Source organism: Urocitellus parryii, chromosome 8 (assembly GCF_045843805.1).
Source record: "Urocitellus parryii isolate mUroPar1 chromosome 8, mUroPar1.hap1, whole genome shotgun sequence".
Lineage (NCBI taxonomy): Eukaryota > Metazoa > Chordata > Mammalia > Rodentia > Sciuridae > Urocitellus > Urocitellus parryii.
Genome location: NC_135538.1, coordinates 140,309,176 through 140,329,447, shown reverse-complemented (window position 1 = coordinate 140,329,447; position 20,272 = coordinate 140,309,176). Strand labels below are relative to the sequence as shown.

The following is a 20,272-nucleotide window of genomic DNA, read 5'->3' as shown; positions in this document are numbered from 1 at the left end:
GACTCGTAGATTCTGTGATCTTGTTAACCCAGCCTCTTAGCAGAGTGTCTCCACCCCAAACCTTCCTCCTTTGCCTTCTTAAAAGATGGCGAGCATTGCTTGGGCTGGCATGAAAGCTGCCAGGCCTCCCTTCTGTTTTTCCCCGGGCAGCTCAAAAGCATTTGTAATCCCCAGGATTCAGCCCTTTCTTCACCATTTCCTTTTTCTAAGGCTTTTTCTCTTTTGATGAAAACAATCCCCTTGGTCTTCAGTCAGGCCAGATGGGCAGGTGAACAGTTCTTCCCAGAGACCTGTAGAAAGACCCTGTAAGGGGAAGAGATGTTGTTGCTAAGTGGCTCTTAATTATGCCAACACTGAAGCCTCTCCACTAGACTGGTGTCACTAGCCTGTCTCTTTCTGCCACAAAGACCTACCTCTTCCATTATCCTAACCCTTCTCTAGGATTCTATAGCTCAGGCAAAATCTTCTGAACCACAGTAGCGAGCTGAGTTTTCTTCTTCCCATGTAACACAGTTAAACAGATTTAAATGCCAGGAGCATAGACAATTTTGAAACCTCATTCCTGCAACATGTCCTAACTAGCAACTTCATAGAAACCCTATAATATATGCACAAAAAGCAACGTTAAATGCTTAATCACTCATCTATGCTGAATAATGAACTGGGCCAGGATACTACTTATATCCCGAATAGCATTTTAAGTGCTATTTCCCCTTGCCCCTATGAAAAAAATTATATACAAACATAAATTATATTAAATTATAATACTAAAGATTTACATATTCCTATTCGTGTATTACATATGGAATTAATATGATGTAGCACATAATACACATATAAATCCAAGTTTTCATAAAAGTCATATGATTTTTGTCTGGGACAGTTATTATCCTTGTTTTTTTAGATTAAAAAACTTCAACTTATGGACCATATCTATGTAATTTTCTTAAGTAGAAAAGAAGACTTGAATGTGTGTATCCTGACCATCACCTGACTACCTTTTTAAATAACCAATATTTTAATTTATCAAAATTCCTTAAAACACATTTTTCCCCTCAGTTTGCATTGTGTTTGGAAGAGGGGCCCTTCCTTATTTCTCAACCAATGCTGTATTAGAACAGCAATCTTTACACGCAAGGTATTTGGTCCATTAAATTGAAGATAAGATTTTTAATTTTAGCAATTTATCTTTAAATATTTATTCTTGATTTCTGTAGTAGGTCAGGATCTGTGCAGCCATAAACATGAAATATAAAATGTGATGTTCCAAAATAAATGGGCATATCAATTTCTCTTTTAAAGTATAGGTATTCCTCTTTTTTTAAAGACATTGCTATTGGAAGAATCTCTGTCTCTGTCTCTCTCTTTTCTAAAGAAGTCTTTGACTTCAGTATAGGCCAGAGGGTTTATTTTCTGTGTTTTAAATATTGGTAATATTGTAGATAAAGCATTATTTATTTTTTTAGTTGTAGATGGATATACTATATTTATTTTATTTATTTATTTTTATGTGGTGATGAGGATTTTTATGTGGTGATGGCACTGTACCACTGAGCTGCAATCCCAGGCTGATAAAGCATTATTTATGACTATTTAGATTGGTACAATGCCCTGTGACCAGGCTCACACACCCTGTTACTTATCTGGGAATTTCCCTGTGCATATATACCTCCTTCTTGGAATCAAAAAACTCTGATTCATATTTTTGTTTAGGGTACTTTTCTTGAATTAGTTTCCATAATGCCCATTTGAAGAAATGTTTAGTGCATTCATTCAGACATTCCTTAAAGAAAGTACAGAGGTTCACAACATCTTGGTGAGCTTTAGAATTCATAGGCACTTTTTGTCATGACTTAGCAACAGGAGGTGAAGTTCATTGTAAGTTGTACTGTAAGTACTTACTGAAATGATCTCTAACAGTTATTTATTGAGCATCTAGTATGTGCTTGTTGCTATAGTAGGTGTTGTGAAAGACACAAAGAAATATGATACGTCCCATTTCTACCACGAATTTAGTTGGAAGAAAAAGGATAGGTATTCATAAACTAACCCAAATGGAAAGCAATGAGATGCACTTTATCATGAAACACCTGTATTTTAGCAGATCAGAAGCTATGGTAGGTAAACCAAATTTATGGTAGCAATTTCTTGGTAGTCATTTCAACTTTCTGTCAAGTAACAATTCTGTCAAGTAAGCAACTCATAAGGAAATGCTATCAAATCATAATTTAAATGTCTACAAAAGTGTGTGAGATAATTCAAAGCTCCCATATTTTGTCAAGAATTTTGGCACTCTTAAATTTAGTTAGTGGTACAGTTATTTCAAAATGCCAGCCCTGAATGATCTGATCAGAACTGCTTTTATTGTCATAAGAGCTACAGAGACTTAGAAAGATAAAAATGGACCGCCAAGACAGGTACTTCAAATTGATGGCTGTCATAAGTGGATTTTGTTCTTAAGGTAATCAAATCCATCAATTCCATAATAAAGGAAACAGTCTCATTGTGTTCACTAGGGATTTGATGACACATCGACATCACCTGCCTCTCTCTCTCAGGTTTTCCTGGTTACTGCATCCTGCCAACCCCAAACAACCTTTTGTAGTTACAAAATATTCCAACTACAGAGTGGTGCTGAAACTTGTATGAACTGATTTCAAGCAATTTCAAGTACTTGGCATCTTACAAATGATAATTAAGAACATGTAAAAAAAAAAAAAGGAAAGCAGAGTTTTAACATAACTGTCTTATAAATGCAAGCCACACCTAATTTTCTACTTTTCTAGACTTGTGGTTTTTCAAATTATTTTTTCTCATGAACGTTTTGCAATGAAATCTCCCGAGAGAGCCCCATTTAGCAAATAGCTAAAAGCTGATGTGGGTCTTCCAAGAAGCCATGGTTGAACCAAGGGGCTCAGTCCATCTTCTGGAACCATCATCATGAGTCACAGTTCTCTCAAGTTCTAGTAAATTAGCTCCACCGCCATGGTCAAAGTCCTGAGCTTAAATCTGTGTTGTCAAGAGTCCTAAACCGTGAGACTCAAGGGTTATTAGTGATAAAGCTAGAATGCAGTGGTTGGTTGAAGCAGAGAACAGAGGTGAGGACTCCTGAAGTTCTTGGTTCCTATATTCCTGAAACCCAACTGTCTCCCTTGCTTTTTATTGAACTAGTTATTCAAATCTTACTTCAGACACATTTTTTTTTTTTTTTTTTTTGGCTAGGAGATAGTCCAAGTGCATTTCTTTTCCTTGCAACTCAAACTCCTAAATGCAAACACCATGATTACGGTTCTGATTGCTTTTGATCTTAACAGTTATGAAAACCATTCCACGTGAGCTAATTCCAAAGTGAACATACCCGGCTCTGTGCCCCTGTGGAGATAAGAATTTCGTGAGAAAAATCTGGAGTGGGGAGAACTGATTTCAATGCAAGATCTATGGCTAACTGTGCTTTTTTTTATGATCAATGATTCTATGTCATGCTGGAGGAAGGGTGCATTTTTTTTTCATGTATTAATTTCTCTAACAAGGGAAATAGCCTAACTGATCATTCTATGAAGGAAAAATCAACCGTTTGGAGACCTGGAGAACTTGCAGATGATTCACAGGATATATCTTACTTGGAGGAACTGGAAAAACATCGATTTTCTGTTTGGTGAGTAACTGTTTCCTGTCTTTTTAAAATTAAGTTTAAATTCATGAAATCAAACGAGTTTTTGTTCTTTCTCTTATTATTTGTTTCATCAACAAAAATGATTGTGTATCTGTTTGGGCTACAGAATATGTATCCTGACTTGGAAATGTTTGTAGCCCAGAGAGGGTTGTGAATGTGGAAAACCACAATTATGATGCAATAAGAGTATTTTTTCAATTTCATAAAATGCCGCACACACGCATAGAAGTAAGGTTCTCTAAAAAAGCTTGAGCCAGGGGCTGGGGGTGTGGCTCAGCGGTAGAGCGCTCGCCTTGCACGTGCGAGGCCTTGAGTTCGATCCTCAGCACCACGTAAAAATAGATAAACAAAATAAAGGTATTGTATTAACTACAACTAAAAACTAAATATTTTTTTTTTTTTTTAAAGTTTGAGCCAAGTCTTAGAGGGAAGATTGCAGGAAAGAATTGGCAACACTGGTGCGGGCAGAATCCAGAGATGAATTTGGGACAGTAAGTTGTTTTTGGACCAAGAGAAGCAGGTCTTTGGAAGAGCCCCAGAACCCACGCTTCCATGATTCTTCTAGGAAGGAAAATATGCAAGAGATGCTATTTGAAAAGACTAAATCAGTTCCCTTCTCCTGCATTTTCTCGATTCTCCACTCTTTCTTTGGTGACTTGGCTCCCTAATTGCCCTTTAGGAATGACCTTTTAGAGTCCAGAGCATATAATCTTATACAGTCATTCTGACTTTACCATAGAATTAAAAAGGCTGGGGGTTTCCAAGGATCCCAGAGTTTCAGCTCCAAATTGCTCCTGAAAATGCCACTCCTACGTGATGTTCTTCCAGGGGGCTTCCCATGATGCTCTAGGTCGGGACCAAGAGCAGCAAGTGTAACTCCCAGGGCCAAATCCTGTCCTCCATTTTTGTCAATGAAGTTCTATGGGAATCACACACTCCCACTGAGTTATTTATTATCATTGACTGTTTTCCCCTACAGTGGCAGAATCCAGAGGTTGGAACAAAGACAGTGTAGTCACAGAGCCTAAAATAATTTTTATGTGGCTGTTTACCAAAAATGGTTACCAACCCCTGCTCCACATTGACTTAGAAGCTTCTGTGCTCTTCTGTCATGACAAAACTAATATTTTTAAAAATCATTTTTTAATTGACAAGTAAATTTCTTTAACCACTCGTGCATCCATGAACATTTGTGTTGCTTCCATATCTTGGCTCTTGTGAACAATGCTGCAGGGAACATGGGACCCTCATGTTATTTTTAAGATATTTACACGCCTCCCTCTCTCACCAGCTCGTCTCCTTGTACATTTTCGTCATCGATTGCGGCCTGCCGAATGACTGACAGTATAGTGTCTTGTGATAACCATTTTATTTGCTCAAAATTCGGAGGGTTATTGATTCAGGCAGGATGCATCATTCAAAGCTATTCTGTTGTTCAAAATAAGTCTCAGGGACAGACAGAGAAGGAAGACTCCGCCTCATAATGCAGAAAGGAAAGGTGACATTACCAAAGAGCATGTGAGATGGAAGTTGGGATGTGGCTCTCTTTGGTAACATCATCTACCACATTTTGCTTCACGTGTTTTTCTGTGTGTGGCTTGCAGCATAAAATTTAACAAGTATTTAGTAAACAGAACTTGCAAATTAAAAGAAAATATGTAGGGTCTGTAGTAGATCTACTTGGGCGTGAATTCCAGGTCTATCACTGCTGTGTAACCTTGGGCAACTTGTTTGAACTCTCTGAGGCTGTTTCTCTTGCGTCAAATTGGAATAATAATGCCTGGATTGTGGGATTTGATAATTTTTGTGGAAAAATAATACACGTACTATATCCTCCCTAAACAGGAACGAGAACATGTAAATTCTTAATAAAGACCGCTATTATGATTAGCATTAATAATAATGCATTTCAAGGAAATGTCTTTTTTCCAAAGGTTAAAATAAAGAACTGCTTTGGTTTGGATCTTAACCGTTTTCCAAAGAAGCATGTGCTAACACTTAGTCAGATGGGATAATGAACCATTATACATATTGCTATTGGGAGCTTTCGGAAGTGGGGCCCGGTATAAGGAAGTTAGGTCATTGTGGGGGTGCCCTAGAAGCGGATATTGGGACCCTGACCCCTTCCTCTTTCTCTCTTTGGATTCTGATCATCATGAGGTGAGCAGAGTCTTCCACCTTGCACCCCGCCATGATGTACATTGTGTAGCCACAGCGCCAAGTAGCCATGAAGTGGACCTCTGAGAACATGAGCCAAAATAAATATTTCCTCAAGTAAGATGTTTATCTCAGGGACTTTGTCACAGCAATGGAAAGCTGCCTAACACAATGGTGTGGGTCACTCTAAGATTATTTCTCACGTTCCATATCTACCTTCCTTTTTGTTGTTCAGATGCATTGAATATTTTATAATATGGAATCCCTTGCAGTTCATGCCTCTTTTATCTGAAGTATTCTCCCACTTCTTAGTGGTGTGGTTTGCTGTAGGCCTCAGAGTCATTTTTACTTTCCCAGAGAGGCCTTTCTTGGCTATTGTATATAAAGTAGAATCCATTCCTGTTGTGGTCACTGACTTTCTCATCACCTTTTTTTGTTTCCTTTGATGTCCTTACCACAGTTTATAGTAATCTTTTGTATTTGTTTTTATTTACTCAGTTCTGTTACCTCTTACTGCACAGAAGTTATAGTACAAGCCCCTCTGGTCTAGGGTCATCTGGGTCACCATCTGACATCTGGGTCATCAGCCCCAAGCTCTAGAATACCAGGTACCTAATATGATCAGTAAATACATATTGACAAGTAAATAAAGAAATGAGTGACAATTTCATTTATTTCCATGTTTTTATTGGTGCATCATAATTGTACATAGTGGTGGGATTTGTTGTGACATGTTCATATATGAGTGATATTTCTCTATCTCTCAGTCTGGATTATTTCTTATCTCTTCCTTCTCTTGAAATTGCTACTATTTAAAAAAACAGGTAATATGGAATAATTAGCCACTGTATACATTTCTTTGTAAACCGGGGCTGAGGATATGGAGACTGTGCAGACTCCTATAAACTTGTGTTTTAAATAGTCTGAGATACAATCCTTACTATTTCCTTGATGTTTTATTAGAGCTAGTAAATCATTTATTGGGGCAACCTTTGCCTAGATCCTTTCTAAATCCCCATAAAATGCATTTATCGCAGAATACTGTACTCCCCAGCTTCAAAGATGCATGATGTTCGGTGGGAAGTATTTGCTCTAGTGAAGCAAGTTCAAGTGTATGTGTTTTCTTTCTCTCTGACTCGTGAACTCCATTGCGTATCCTAACTCACTCTTCTCCCAACCCTGGTGCCTCATTTGAATCTTCTCATTTTGGTAAACTCAGTAGATTGTTTTTGTCTTGTTTTGTTTGTTTGTTTTTAGATATACATGACAGTAAGGTGTATTTTGACGTATTATATACATGTGGAGTGCAACCCACTCCAATTTGGATCCCATTCTTGTGGTTGTACATGATGTGGAGTTACACTGGTCATGTATTCATATATAAGGAGAGGAAAATTATGTCAGATTCACTCTATTGTCTTTCCTATTCCCATTCCATCTCCCTTCCCTTCATTCTCCTTTGTCTCATCCAATGAACTTTTAAACTTCCCCGCCCTAACCTCCCTTGTAATAGGTTAATATCCACATATCAGAGAGAACATTCCACCTTTGGGTTTTGGGGACTGGCTTATTTCACTTAGCATGGTATTCTCCAGTTCCAGGCATGTACCGGCAAATGCCATAATATCATTCTTCTTTATGGATGAGTAATATTCCATTGTGTAGAGATACCACACTTTCTTTATCCATTCATCTGTTGAAGGGCACCTAGTTGGTTCCATAACTTGGCTATTGTGAATGGAGATGCTATTATTATTGATGTGGCTGCATCACTGTAGTGTGCTGATTTTAAGTCCTCTGGGTGTAAGCCAAGGAGTAGAAAAACTGGGTCAAATGGTGGTTCCATTACAAGTTTTCTAAGGAATCTCCATAATGCTTTTCAGAGTGGTCACGCCAATTTGAGTCCCACCAGCAATGGATGAGTGAACCCTTTTCCCACATCCTTGCCAACATTTATTGTTACTTGTATTCTTGATAATGCCATTCTGACTGGAGTGAGATGGAATTTTAGTGTAGTTTTAATTTGCATTTCTCTAATTGTTAGATATGGTGAACATTTTTTCATATATTTGTTGATTGATTGTATTTCTTCTTCTGTGAAGTGTCTGTTCAGTTTCTTAGCCCATTTATTGGTTGGGTTATTTGATTTTTTTTTTTTTTTGGTGTTAAGTTTTTGAGTTCTTTGTCTATCCTGGAGATTGATGCTCTATCTGAGGTACAGGTGGTAAAGATTTTCTCCCATTCTGTAGTCTCTCTGTTTGCATACTTGATTGTTTCCTTTGCCGTGAAGAAGCTTTTTAGTTTGATCCCATCCCATGTATTGATTCTTGATTTTACTTCTTGAGCTTTAAGAGTCTTATTAAGGAAGTTTGTTCCTAAGCCAACATGATGAAGAGTTGGGCCTACTTTTTCTTTTAGTAGGCACAGGGTCTGTGGTCTAACATCTAGGTCCTTGATCTACTTTGAGCTGAGTTTTTGTTCAGGGTGAGAGATAGGGTTCTAATTATATTTTGCTCTACATGGATTTCCAGTTTTCCCAGCACTGTTTGTTGAGGAGGCGATCTTTTCTTTGATGAATGTTTTTGGCACCTTTGTCTATTATGAGATAATTGTGTTTGGGTATGTCTCTGTGTCTTCTGTTCCATTGATCTTCAGTTCTATTTTTGTGCCAATACCACTTATTTATTTATTTATTTATTTTACTATAGCTCTGTAGTATAATTTTGTGTCTGGTATTATATATGATGCCTCCTGTATTACTTTTCTCAGTAAGAATTGTTTTGTCTATATGGGCCTCTTTTTTTTTTTTGCAGGGGAGCACGTGTCCTGGTGATTGAACTCAGGGGCACTCAACCACTGAGGCCACATCCCCAGTCCTATTTTGTATTTTTATTTAGAGACAGAGTCTCACTGTATTGATTCGTACCTTGATTTTGCCGAGACTGGCTTTGAACTTGCAATCCTCCTGATTCAGCCTCCTGAGCCGTCGTTGAGCCTCTTAGTTTTTACAAATCAATTTCATGGAGATTGTTAAAGCTTCAAGAAATTACTGTTTCCATTTGGATTTCAATGTATGGGAGGGACCTTTAGCTCATCAAATCCATGTTCATTTCATTGGTAGGTGGTAACAGTTTCTAAAATTCTTCCAAAATATAACTTTAAGATTGCTTTCCATTTTTCCCCTCAATCACATATTCAACTAAGTTGACCTCTGATTACATGGAAAAGGTGTAATTCCTGCATATGTCGCCGTTGACCCTCTTCCCAATCACATAATTGTAGTTAACCATCCTCTGGGTCCCTACCAGCCAGGGCTACATCATGGCCATCTCTTCTGATCTGCAAGACTTGAGCTCACCACATGTTTGTATTTGTTTTCTTTTAGATGTGTGCTTGTGTGATAGGTTGGCCAACTTTGCTCACATTTTCAGTGATATGAGATCTCCAAGATATCCCCTGATGTTTTTGTAAATGGCAAGCACTTACTAAACGTATGTTGAAGTCATACATGAAAAATGAGGGTTCACTAACAATGTGGGGATTTGCAAAAGAAACTTCTGTAGAAAAGACCCATCGTGCAAAATCTGAAGCTGACTTTAAATGTTCGGGACCCCTGTGCTTTGTGGGTCTTATGTCTTCCTTTTGGGCATCATTTTTTTTTTTCCCAAAAGATCCCACTACTCTTATTTTCTGATAACAGAACTCTCCCCCGCACCACCACACACCGACATCCAAGGTATTGCTGGCTATGCTGTGGTATATGTTAGATTCTTACGATCACTTCACTAGGTCCAGGCATGGGCTATGATCTGAAACAAGCCGCTAAATCTTTTCCTGGGATTTTATATTTTGTTACTAGAAATAAAAGTTCCTTCTTCTTTCCAGGAAGTGATTGCCTTTTAATGCTCTCTTTGGTCACGACAACCCTTTTTCCTAGTTATACTTTCCTCAGCTCTTCTTGTTAATAGCTACCTTTGATGACCAGGAAACCAGGAGACGTGGAAGTCTCATCAATACTTTGCAGAGAACACATATATATTCTATTATATGGACAATAAGATTTTAAAAAGTGTGAGTCATGGGAACTCCATGGCAGTTATGATTCTGTAATGGATAGAATTAATTATAGGCACACATGAGAATACATACAGTAGCCCCCTAATGTGCTTTTTCACCTTGCATGGTCTCAGTTTCATACAGGAAACTGTAGTCCAAAAAACACTAAATGGAAAATTCCAGTAGCAAACAATCCATACATTTTAAATTGCATGCTATTCCGAGTAGTGTGATAAAATCTGGCACCACCCTATTCCTCCCAGCCTGGAATGTGAATCATCCCTTTGTCTGATGCATTCAGGAGCACTGCCCACAGTAAGTCCCTCAGTCACCCTGGTTATCAGGTTGCCTGTTGTAGGAGCACCAGGCTATGGTTAAGCAGAACTTACCTTAAGGTCAATGTCATTCACCTCACTTCATCTCATCAGCCAGACACTGTATCATATCACAGTGTCACAAGAAGAGTGAGAGTACATTATGAGATATTTTGAGAGAGAGGGAGAATCCACATAACTTTTATTACAACATCATGTCATAATTATTCTATTTAAATATTAGTCATTGTTAATCTCAGAATGTGCTTATTTACAAATTAAATTTTCTCATAGGTATGTAGCTATAGGAAAAAACGAAGTTGTGAAGGCTTTGGTTCTATCCACAGTTCCAGACATCTAGTGGGGGAATCTTGGAATGCATTCCCTGCAGAAGAGGAATACATTGTCTTTCAGGTCAAAAAAGATATTGTCCACTAAGACGCTTTACTTTAATTCTTTTCCTAGGAGAGCAAGGACTTTAGGGAGGAAATTTGCCATGTCCATTCAGTTAATGACATAAATAACCACTCATTTGCCTGCTTAAACAGGGCTATCGAATCTCATTGCCTGTGGAGTGAATCGGGTTCCCTGCTTCCTAATGTAGCAACTTCATCTTTGTACAGTGATTTCTCTCCCAGGATGTAAGCCAGATTATGCAGTAAGTACCTCTGAAACTTGCACTAATGACCACTGGAAAGCTGGAGATGTCACTCCAGTGGTTTAAAGAAGTTAACACAGTTTTCAGAGGTACCGAACTCCCAACTGGGGAGAAGGCTGGGTAACAAGACAACCTTAACGTGTTTCCATTACTATTCAAATGCAACGAGGTGGGCAAGCAACCAGAGAATCACAAGCTTTTAGAGCAGGAAGGGATCTTGGGGATGATTTAGTTCAGCCCTGTCAGTTTATACAGGTTCTATAAAGCTGAGACTATAGAAGTTCAGTGACTTGCCTTAGGTCATGAAGCTAATCAGCAGTGGAAATGGGGCTGGAACCCACTTCCTTTCCATGTCAGTCCATCTCAATTGTAAAAAATAAATTCTCCCAAGAACAATGCTAGCCTTTTTTTTTAGAGTTTCCTGTTTCTCTCAATTAGAAATGGCTTTGATATTTATCAATACATTGATAAGAAAGTGCTGATTCTTGGGAAAATCCATTTAATGGATTAATGCAAGTTTTCTTCCTGCTGCTACGGAAGTGAGGAGTGGGCAGATGCCCAGATGTTTGTAAAATGCACACGTTGCTGGCCACACAGACTGAGGTCCTTCTGTGTTCCCGGCCAGGAATGTATGTGGCTGACCTGGGGTGTGCTGCTAAGGGCAGGGACGGGTTAACTATACAGGGGAGTTATTCTTTAATAGAAGTGATACACTTTCCTCTTTATAACACACATGTGATTTGACATTGAAATAAAATGCAGATGCTTCTTTGATTGGCGTATTCCCCATTGTGCTTTTCTAAAACACCTTCACATATGGTCTGCCTCATTCCTGAGAAATGACTTGTTGTTTATGTCATACAAACAGAACAGATTGATTTTACAGTGAGTAAGGAGGTTGATGAATGGTACGTTGGAGAGAAATCCTTGTCTCGGAAATCTAAACACTTGAAAATAAATGTTGCCTTTTGGAAAAGGCTCTCATGATACACCCATGATCCCTGTATTTCATGCTTCCTTCTTAGGGGTTAAATAGATACACACGTGCAACCTCAGTGAACACAAAGGTAGTTCCAATTGCCTCAAAATATAATTTTTCTTTTTTGCTATCAAACATATCCTGTGACCCGTAGGGTCAGGAAATGGCAGAGATGTCCCCAAAGAATCAATCCCAAATGTGAACTTCAAAATCATATCTGTTCTGTAACCTGAATAATGCTTTCCTGATATTGGGTAGGAGAGTAAATTGTTTCCTTGTTCATCAACTGAATTTTAAATGTAAAATGGCTAAGAAACTCTCTTAGGGAAGTCCAACTTTTATTCCTTCACAATTATTCTGCATAATCCAGTGAAACTACTGTCCTGTGTGCTTTTTCCTCTGAAAATAATCAGATCACATTGATTGGTGCAGAATTTTACTGTTCATGAGTCTCCATCTCTTTTATTTTTTGTTTCCTGTTTGATGCTCACAGCAGCCTTGAGGTATGATGCTGGTCCCTCCACATTACAGAGGATGCACCTGGAATCCAGAGACTGGGTGGCTTATTGAGCAGCATGGGACTGCTGTCTCTAGGACTCTGGGATACCTTCTACTGCAGCATCTCCTCCCCCACCAGCCTTAGATACATACATAGACTTTGTGCATTTTTCAGCTTTTAGTAGATCAAGCTTTAAAATATATTCTTCTGGCATGTCCCACAGAGTTGGTGGTGAGGATGAGATGGCATGGAGGAGCTGCTAACAAAGCTAGGTCTAGACTGGGGAGCAGAGCAAAATACCCGTGGCAGTGGATTCTCAACTGTTATTTCTCCATGAGGCACATTGGTATTTATTGACTGATGTTTCCATCTTATTAGATATGGGTGAAGCATCACCATTTATTTGTCCTGAGAAGGAATAAATCTTTTTTTTTTTATTGGAGAATCCTTTATTTTTCAAATTTTGATTTGTAAATGCTAGTTCTTACATCAAACATTATACTGACTATATTAAGATTTGTCATGTAAGTTATTCATAATTAATAATTTGTTCTTGTTTATCTACAACATACTTTCTGATGCATATGTTAAAATGGTTATCTATATCACTTATTTTTCTCTTTGTATATAATGCTAAACATGTTATTAAACAACATAAATTTATACAACAAAAGAAAATTTAGAAGAACAAATTATGAAAGTAAAAAAAAAAAGTTCCAGAAGATCTCTGCACTTACCATACTCAGTGCCAAAATTAATTAATTGAGAACTGAGATTCCAAAAATAATTTTGAGTCTTAGATAAACAGGAATAAATCTTGGTGGTGGAGTATAGGCTTAGAGGGAATAAGATCTAAACTCAAACAAATTTGCCTTATAAATTAAACTTACAGAAGTTTCTCAAACTCTTTGGACCTCAATTCATTTATTGGTAAAATAAAACTAGGAGTATCTGTCTTAATTAGTAAATTGAAACATGTATATAAAAATGGAGTAATAGGACTGGGGGTATAATTTAGTGGTAGAATGTGTGGTTGGTATGTTCAATGCCCTGAGTTTAATCCCCAGCACCCCCCTTTCCCGCCAAAAAAAAAAAAAAAGTAAATGGTCATAGCACCTAGTAAATGTTCAGAAAATGTTATGAATATTAACTAGGTGAAGCTCCCTCCTCTCTACTATTTTCCACCGCAATCTGATTTCCAGACTATATTTTAAATATTGAAATAATGACTTCTTATTTTTTTTTTTTTCAGACAAACATAGAATTTGCTAGTAACTAAAAGATCTTCCATGGGAAAATAAGATGTTCATGGCAGAAAAGTGGGGTAACAGAGGGGTAAACATACTATGTTCATTTTCTATGGGTGCTTAACAAATTTAGCAGCCTAAAATAGCCCAGACATTTAAAAACATTTCATAGTTTCTGTAGGCCACAGCTTGGCTAAATGCTCTGCCCCGGGGTCTTAGGAGCCGGTGGCTGGGGTCTGGGCTGGGCAGTGCTTTCATCTGCAGTCCCCTTCACCCTCATCCAGGCTGGGGATGGCAGAATTTCTTTCCTTCCAGCTGTATGGAGGAAGCACCATCTTTTCGCTATGATGAAGGGGGCAGTGCCCACAGTTCTTAGCCGGCACCTGGAGCTCCACTATGTGTGGGAGTCTCTCATGTCGGTGAGGGCTGGTCTCTTTTTCAAAGATTTTTTTTTTTTAATATCTGGTTAAGTCAGAACCATTCAAAATAATCTTCCATTAAATATAATGGACATATCTATTAAAATAGAAGCCAAATTGTTTGTCTCCTCCTGTAAGGGAGATAGCAGGTGTGGGTGGAGGTCAGAGAGGACAAGCGCAGTCTGTGGTCACACTATCCAGGCCTAAAGAATGGAGGGTGATTTGGGGCCTAATGACTTCTGCAAAGATCTCTTCCCCTTTGCTGTTTTCTGTTGGCCAGAAGGCAGTCACCCATCCTGCCTGCCCTTCAGGGGAATGAACGTGAATACCGAGGGGCAGGAACCTTGGGGGCCCGCTTGGGGGATCCTAGTTGGTCTGCCGCAGGTAGGAAGGTGACACAGGACAGCCTGCCACCCTGTGCAGGGTGGAGTAATTCTCTCTACTGGCACCGTGATGACAAATCCACCTGGAAGATGCCAATCCAGTTGGCTTTCAGTCCCCTGTGTGGGTTCAAGGGTGAAATGGCCTGTGACCCTAGCTGATGTCCCTTGGTCTGACTCCTGGGCTCCATGTGCACCTTTCTGCCTCTCAGAAGACTCCTCAGTTTGACTCTTCTTCCTCTGAGCCTCGATGACATGACCATGGGCCAGCATTTCCCTTCCTGACCTCTTCTCTGCCCACCCCATGAGCTTCTTTACAGTTTGGTTTTTATTCTGCTTTTTTGGTTCTAGGTTTCATGTCTGCTTTGGGCCGTGCTGTAAGTGCTCCAGGGGCTGACTTTAGAAAGCTGCCTCCCAACAGGATTGATTCCCGGTCTTTTTTTCTTTTAATACATAGAGCAGTTATAACAGCTCTGTTAAATTGCCTCACTTCCTGGACCTCCTAGTTCCCTTGATTTGGAGACCAATAAGAAGTGCGCCACCATTTTACTCCCTTATATCCACAGACGGAGAATAAAATGCAGGATGTAGTTGCCACTGATACCCACAGGGGTTCAAAACTTTGCTCTCTCAAATTTCTCTCTTAGGAAAAAGCAGACCTGTGCTGTGTTGGGCACTATTGTGCCCTAGCGTGGTGAATATTATCCTCCCTATTCCTTACTTGCAAGTACCCCACTTTGGCCACTGATGGGAGAAGATACCAGTTTGGATTTCCTTCCATTTAAAGGGGAAGGAAGACCCTTTTGTCACCTTCTTGTGCCTTTCCATTTGCTATACAGATCTGACACTAGAAGCTTCTGCAGACATCCCATATTAGGACAGGAAGACGCTGGGAGAGAAATTGCCCCAAACCTGTCATGTTAAGCCAGTGCTTATCGCGTCCTTTTACCTATTTCAAAGTTTCTTTTATAGGAGATAATTAAGTGCACTGTTGTTCAAAACTCTTGGAGGAGCCTTTTCTTGCTGCTAGCTGAGAGCAAAGTTACGGAGACAATTAACCTGCCTAAATGTGCTCCTGATGTGGTGGACCTCCATATGCATGGAGAAGCAGGTGTTCATTCTTTCATTCTGTATGTGGCAGGATTGAGCGCTATCCTATTTTCTGGACACATAATACAGGAATCTTTTCATATTGTCTAGGATCCACCAAAGCATAGTGTGTAACTAGTTGCTTTCTAGTTCAGTACGATTTGGAAAATGAGCACAGTGTGGTGTAAGAGATTCTTCTCCATAGATACCACAGTGATTCAGTTGGGGAGATGGAGAATGAGGTGGATAGAATTAATTTAGCCAACTGTCTGGAAACCTAACATGACATCAGTGATAAGATTTAAATATCCAGGAGCTTCAGATTATGAGACAGTCCACATCCAAGCTGCTTGATTTAAATGATGAAAGGGCAGAGCCGAGCATGAAGCAATGTAGGGATTTATTTGATGCAAAAACTCAAATGACCAGTAAAATAGATAATGTTCTCTTGTAATAGTTTGCAAACAGCATCAAGAAAACAATTGAGTGGGTGTATTTTGAGCTTCAGGCATTGTAAATTCTTTCACTCTCATATACTTTATGCCTTCTTTAATAAACTGGAGAGTCTTGGGCCAGCTTCATCGGTGACGGTAGGTGGTCATTCATTTCACAATCCACTAATTTTCATGATTATTCAGTATTTTATGTTACCTAAACTGCTTTGGATTTTGTCTTACTCAAATTGTAATATGGCAATAGCTTATATGATTTCAGAATCATTAATTCAATTGGTGTTTTCAGCATATAGGAGTTGCTTCCTTGTCTCTCTCTAAATACAAACAAGAACTTAAGGGTTTTAAATGTGCTGATGGTACATAAAGATACCTGAAATGTACATCGATGCTGTATTTACCTAGGATATCTCGTTGAAAAGATGTAGAGTGTATGGAAAATTCCTAAGAAGGAAAATAACTGACATCAATTTTAGTCTAATCCTGCCTTCATGGAGACAAATATATATTTGCCTTAAATTCATTTTTAGTTTAACACTTAAGGGCTTAGATAATGTGAAACAAATAATAAGGATGAGGTGAGGTAAGGTTTTACCACCTTTTTAAGTTTTCGTTTTGTATGAACATTTACAGAAAATGTTCAGAGTGTTCTAAAAGAATGCCTAGAATTGGATTTCATTTCTTGTCCCTTTCCATTATCAGTCCTCCTACCTAAAATTTCAGGCTTGGTGACAACTTCTGACTCAGTTTTCACAGAACCTTTATGAGTAATTTTAAGACTTTTCCACTGACTATTTTTCAAGACCAATTCATTTTGGAAAATTTCGACACTTACAAAGTTATTCTCAATATTAAAATCTGTGTTTCTGTTTTTAAAATTATTATTATCAGTTTGACTCGCTAAAATCTCAGGTAAAAATCAATCTATTTATTTATGTTATGTATGCAGTGTGTGTATGGATGAATGTATCCCTCTATCTAGTTTATTGACTCATCTCTCTTAAGATGTAAGAAATTGATAAATGCCATTTAGATCGATTAAGTTATTGAATTGCCACATCTCAATTTTAATATTACCGTTTTCTTATCTGGTTACTCCCTAAGGTAATTAGAAATTGAACACAAACAATACATAGCTCTGCACAGATATTTTGAAAGAAATAAGGATGGACGTGAGTATAGCATCCACCTATCCCCAAAGAACAAGCAGATTTAAGAAAAAGTTCCAACCTCTAAGGTAAACCATCCATAGAGTACTCCCAAATGGATCCCTTTCACTTCCCAGTCTTGACCTTGGTCATGAGATCTGCCTTGCTCTTTCTTTCTGAGAAAGTCTCTGTCATCAACCTTGACAGTGGCCTTTTCTGCTCTCAGTTCAAGTCCTGAATCTCTCCATACTTGAGAAATTTGACGACATGGGATTTCTGTCCTATGATCATCACTTGGCCACTCCAAAATGGCACTGGTAGGTGTAGAATGGAACCAGAGTCTGGAGTTGGCTTTGGCCTTCAGACACCTGCTGCTTCACAGTGAGAACGTGTTCTGAGAGTATGTGTGTACGTACAGTCCTGGATGGTACCACCTGCACACACTTAGGCTCCAAGACCTGTCTACAACTCTGTATCTTTACCTATCTCTATGTGTGTACATGCACTTAAACACATGGTGGGGCCTGTTTCTTTCGGGGCTATGATGAACAAAACAGCATGAAAATAAGTGAAGCACAAGAGAACTTAACGCCATCAAGAGACAAAGTAAACTCGGATGAGATAAATGTAAGTGGCCTTACTGTTTCACAGTGAACACTTTTTTTCTGTAAAAAGGAGTATACTCTAATGACTAAAAGTATAGTATAATAAATGCATTGAATAATTATGTAGTTCTTTATCATTATCAAGAATTTGACATGTACATCATTGTACGTGCTGGATTTTTGCGTGACAGGCAGCACAGCAGGTGTGTTTCCACCAGCAGGAGCACAAACAGGTGAGGAATGTGTTGGGTCACGATGTCACAGCAGCTATAACCTCACTAGGCAATTGGAGTGCTTAGCTCCATTGTATTAGTATGGGACCACGGTCCTACGTGTGTGCTCTCCTTAACAGAAGCATCATTGTGAAGCCCATGAGGGTAGTTTGCAGCTCTCAGCATATCAACAATTTGCAGTGCTGGGCATAACAACACAGTTCTTCCAGGTGACTCTTCATCATCCTCTTCTCAGTTCAAATCCTGAATCTCTCCATACTTGAGAAATTTGACCGATTAAAGGGCTGGTCACCCATTGATGTCCATGTTTAGCTACACCAAAATCCAGATGTGACATTGCAGCTTTTCTTTACCTGATACTCAAGATTGAAGATAAGTAGGACACTTCTTATTCTTGCATCCCTGTACAGATTGTTGGCTAAAATTTGGGGCAGGAGGAGTTTGTCCTCCAGGTCCATGATAAGTCTGGCCCTACTTTTATTTGGGGGGGGGGCGGGTACCGAGGATTGAACCCAGGGGCACTCAGCCACTGAGCCACATCCCTAGTCCTATTTTATATTTTATTTAGACACAAGGTCTCACTGAGTTGCTAAGCGCCTGGCTTTTGCTGAAGCTGACTTTGAACTTGTGATCCTCCTGGGTCAGTCTCCCAATCTGCTGGGTTACAAGAGTGCCCCCCTGCACCCAGCTAGCCCTACTTTAAAAGCATTTATTGCCAATCTTTTCTTATATAGATAAGAACTGACCATGTGCCTCTTCATAGTTTCCCATTTTTTGACGACAGTTTATAAATATTTACAAAATGCATCAGAGCACTTGATTTGGAGGGAACACTAACCTGTGTATGTCCCTATCAGGGGACATCCTGTTATCAACTTACTTTCTGAATAACAATAAAAATTCTTATTCATTTCCTTTCGACCGACCATGGTACTTTGGGCACTCCCCTTCACACAGTGAATTTGAACTAGCAATGTGCTCCCAAATCAAACCAGTCCCTAAGTGTCTGTTAATGGTTTAGATGTGAGGTGTCCCCCAAAAGCTCATGTGTGAGATGGTGCAAGAAAGTTCCCAGGAGGAGAAATGTTTGGGTTGTGAGCTTCTTAACTCAATCAGTGGTTTTCTTCCCTGATAGGGATAAATTGAGTGGTGACTGAAGTGTTGGGGTGTGGCATGAGGAGGCGGGGCATTGGGGTGTGACTTTGGGGTATATATTTTGTATCTGGCAAGTGGAGTCTCTCTCTGCTTCCTCAAAACCATGTAAGCTGCTTCTCTCTGCCACATTCTTCCACCATGTTGTTCCTGCTCACCTGGAGCTCTGAGGAATGGAGCCGGCTGTCCATGGATTGAGACCTTTGAAACCATGAGCCCTCAAATGGACTCTTCCTCCTCTACAGTTATGCTGGCCGGGTCATTTACTCACAGCAGTGAAAAAGCTGACTAAAACAGCGTCCCATAGTCTTGCCCTGCAACGTCTCTCCCAAACCTCTCCTTTCTTCATTCCTCTTTGTGACTACATTATTGTGATGATGGCCACATTCATGTTTTTAAATCCTGCGGATAGCGTGTTAGGAATATTTAGTAGTAGTGAATTCCAAATGTTCACAGAGGCCCAGCTGGTCGGCATGGCCAATGAGTCACGTGGCATGAACCTGCCTGGGAGGAAAGCTATGAATTGTGCCCAGATTTTTACTGATGTGGGTTCTCTTACAAAAACACAGGTGGAAGAGTTTCTTTTTACATTTTTTTTTTCCCTTTCGGCTCTTTGGGAGACACATTTGTTGCACCCCTGTGGAGCTAAAACAGGAGAATTGGGCTCAATAATAGTAAATCTTAAATTTATTCTTATCCTGGGTACCTTTCTGATTCTGGCTGATAGCAGATTGGAATCGAGGGAATAACTTAAGAACAGCCGTTCTCAGGATATTTTAAATTAAAGTTATTTGGGGATTTATCAGGCTTCAGAAGGCTCCTCTAGATAATTCAGTTTATGGATTTGGAGATAGAGATTTTTTTTATTCTTATTTTTAATTTGATTTCTGACCTTTCTCTTCTCTCCTCTGTCCACAAATATGTCAATTTTAATTTTGTTCCTAAGTAGGTAAAGTAAAATTTGCTCCTAAGTAGGTAAATTTTGCAGGCCAAGCAGTTTGAAACAACAGGCTTGGCTTATTTGAGGGTTTTGCCTGGAAAAATAACCCGTTTTATTCTCTATGTATTTCTCACTACTGTACTCTCTCTTCCCACTTCACCTTCCTCCTTCCCCATAGACAATATTCAACAACGTTTTCCTCTCCATTGATCAGATCTTATTTCAAGTAGACCCCATCCTCCCCCATCATGTAGTATTTTAATATGTTGAC

The 20,272-nt window shown here is 39.1% G+C and overlaps 1 protein-coding gene across 1 annotated transcript in view; it reads left to right on the top strand.

Annotated features, from left to right (window-relative positions):
• Positions 1-20,272, top strand: part of LOC113179858 (uncharacterized) — a 306,468-nt gene that overhangs the window by 151,153 nt on the left and 135,043 nt on the right. The window contains exon 12 of the mRNA XM_077801549.1: positions 3,531-3,655. Coding sequence (XP_077657675.1) covers positions 3,531-3,655 — 125 coding nt within the window. The remainder of the gene's footprint in view (positions 1-3,530; positions 3,656-20,272) is intronic.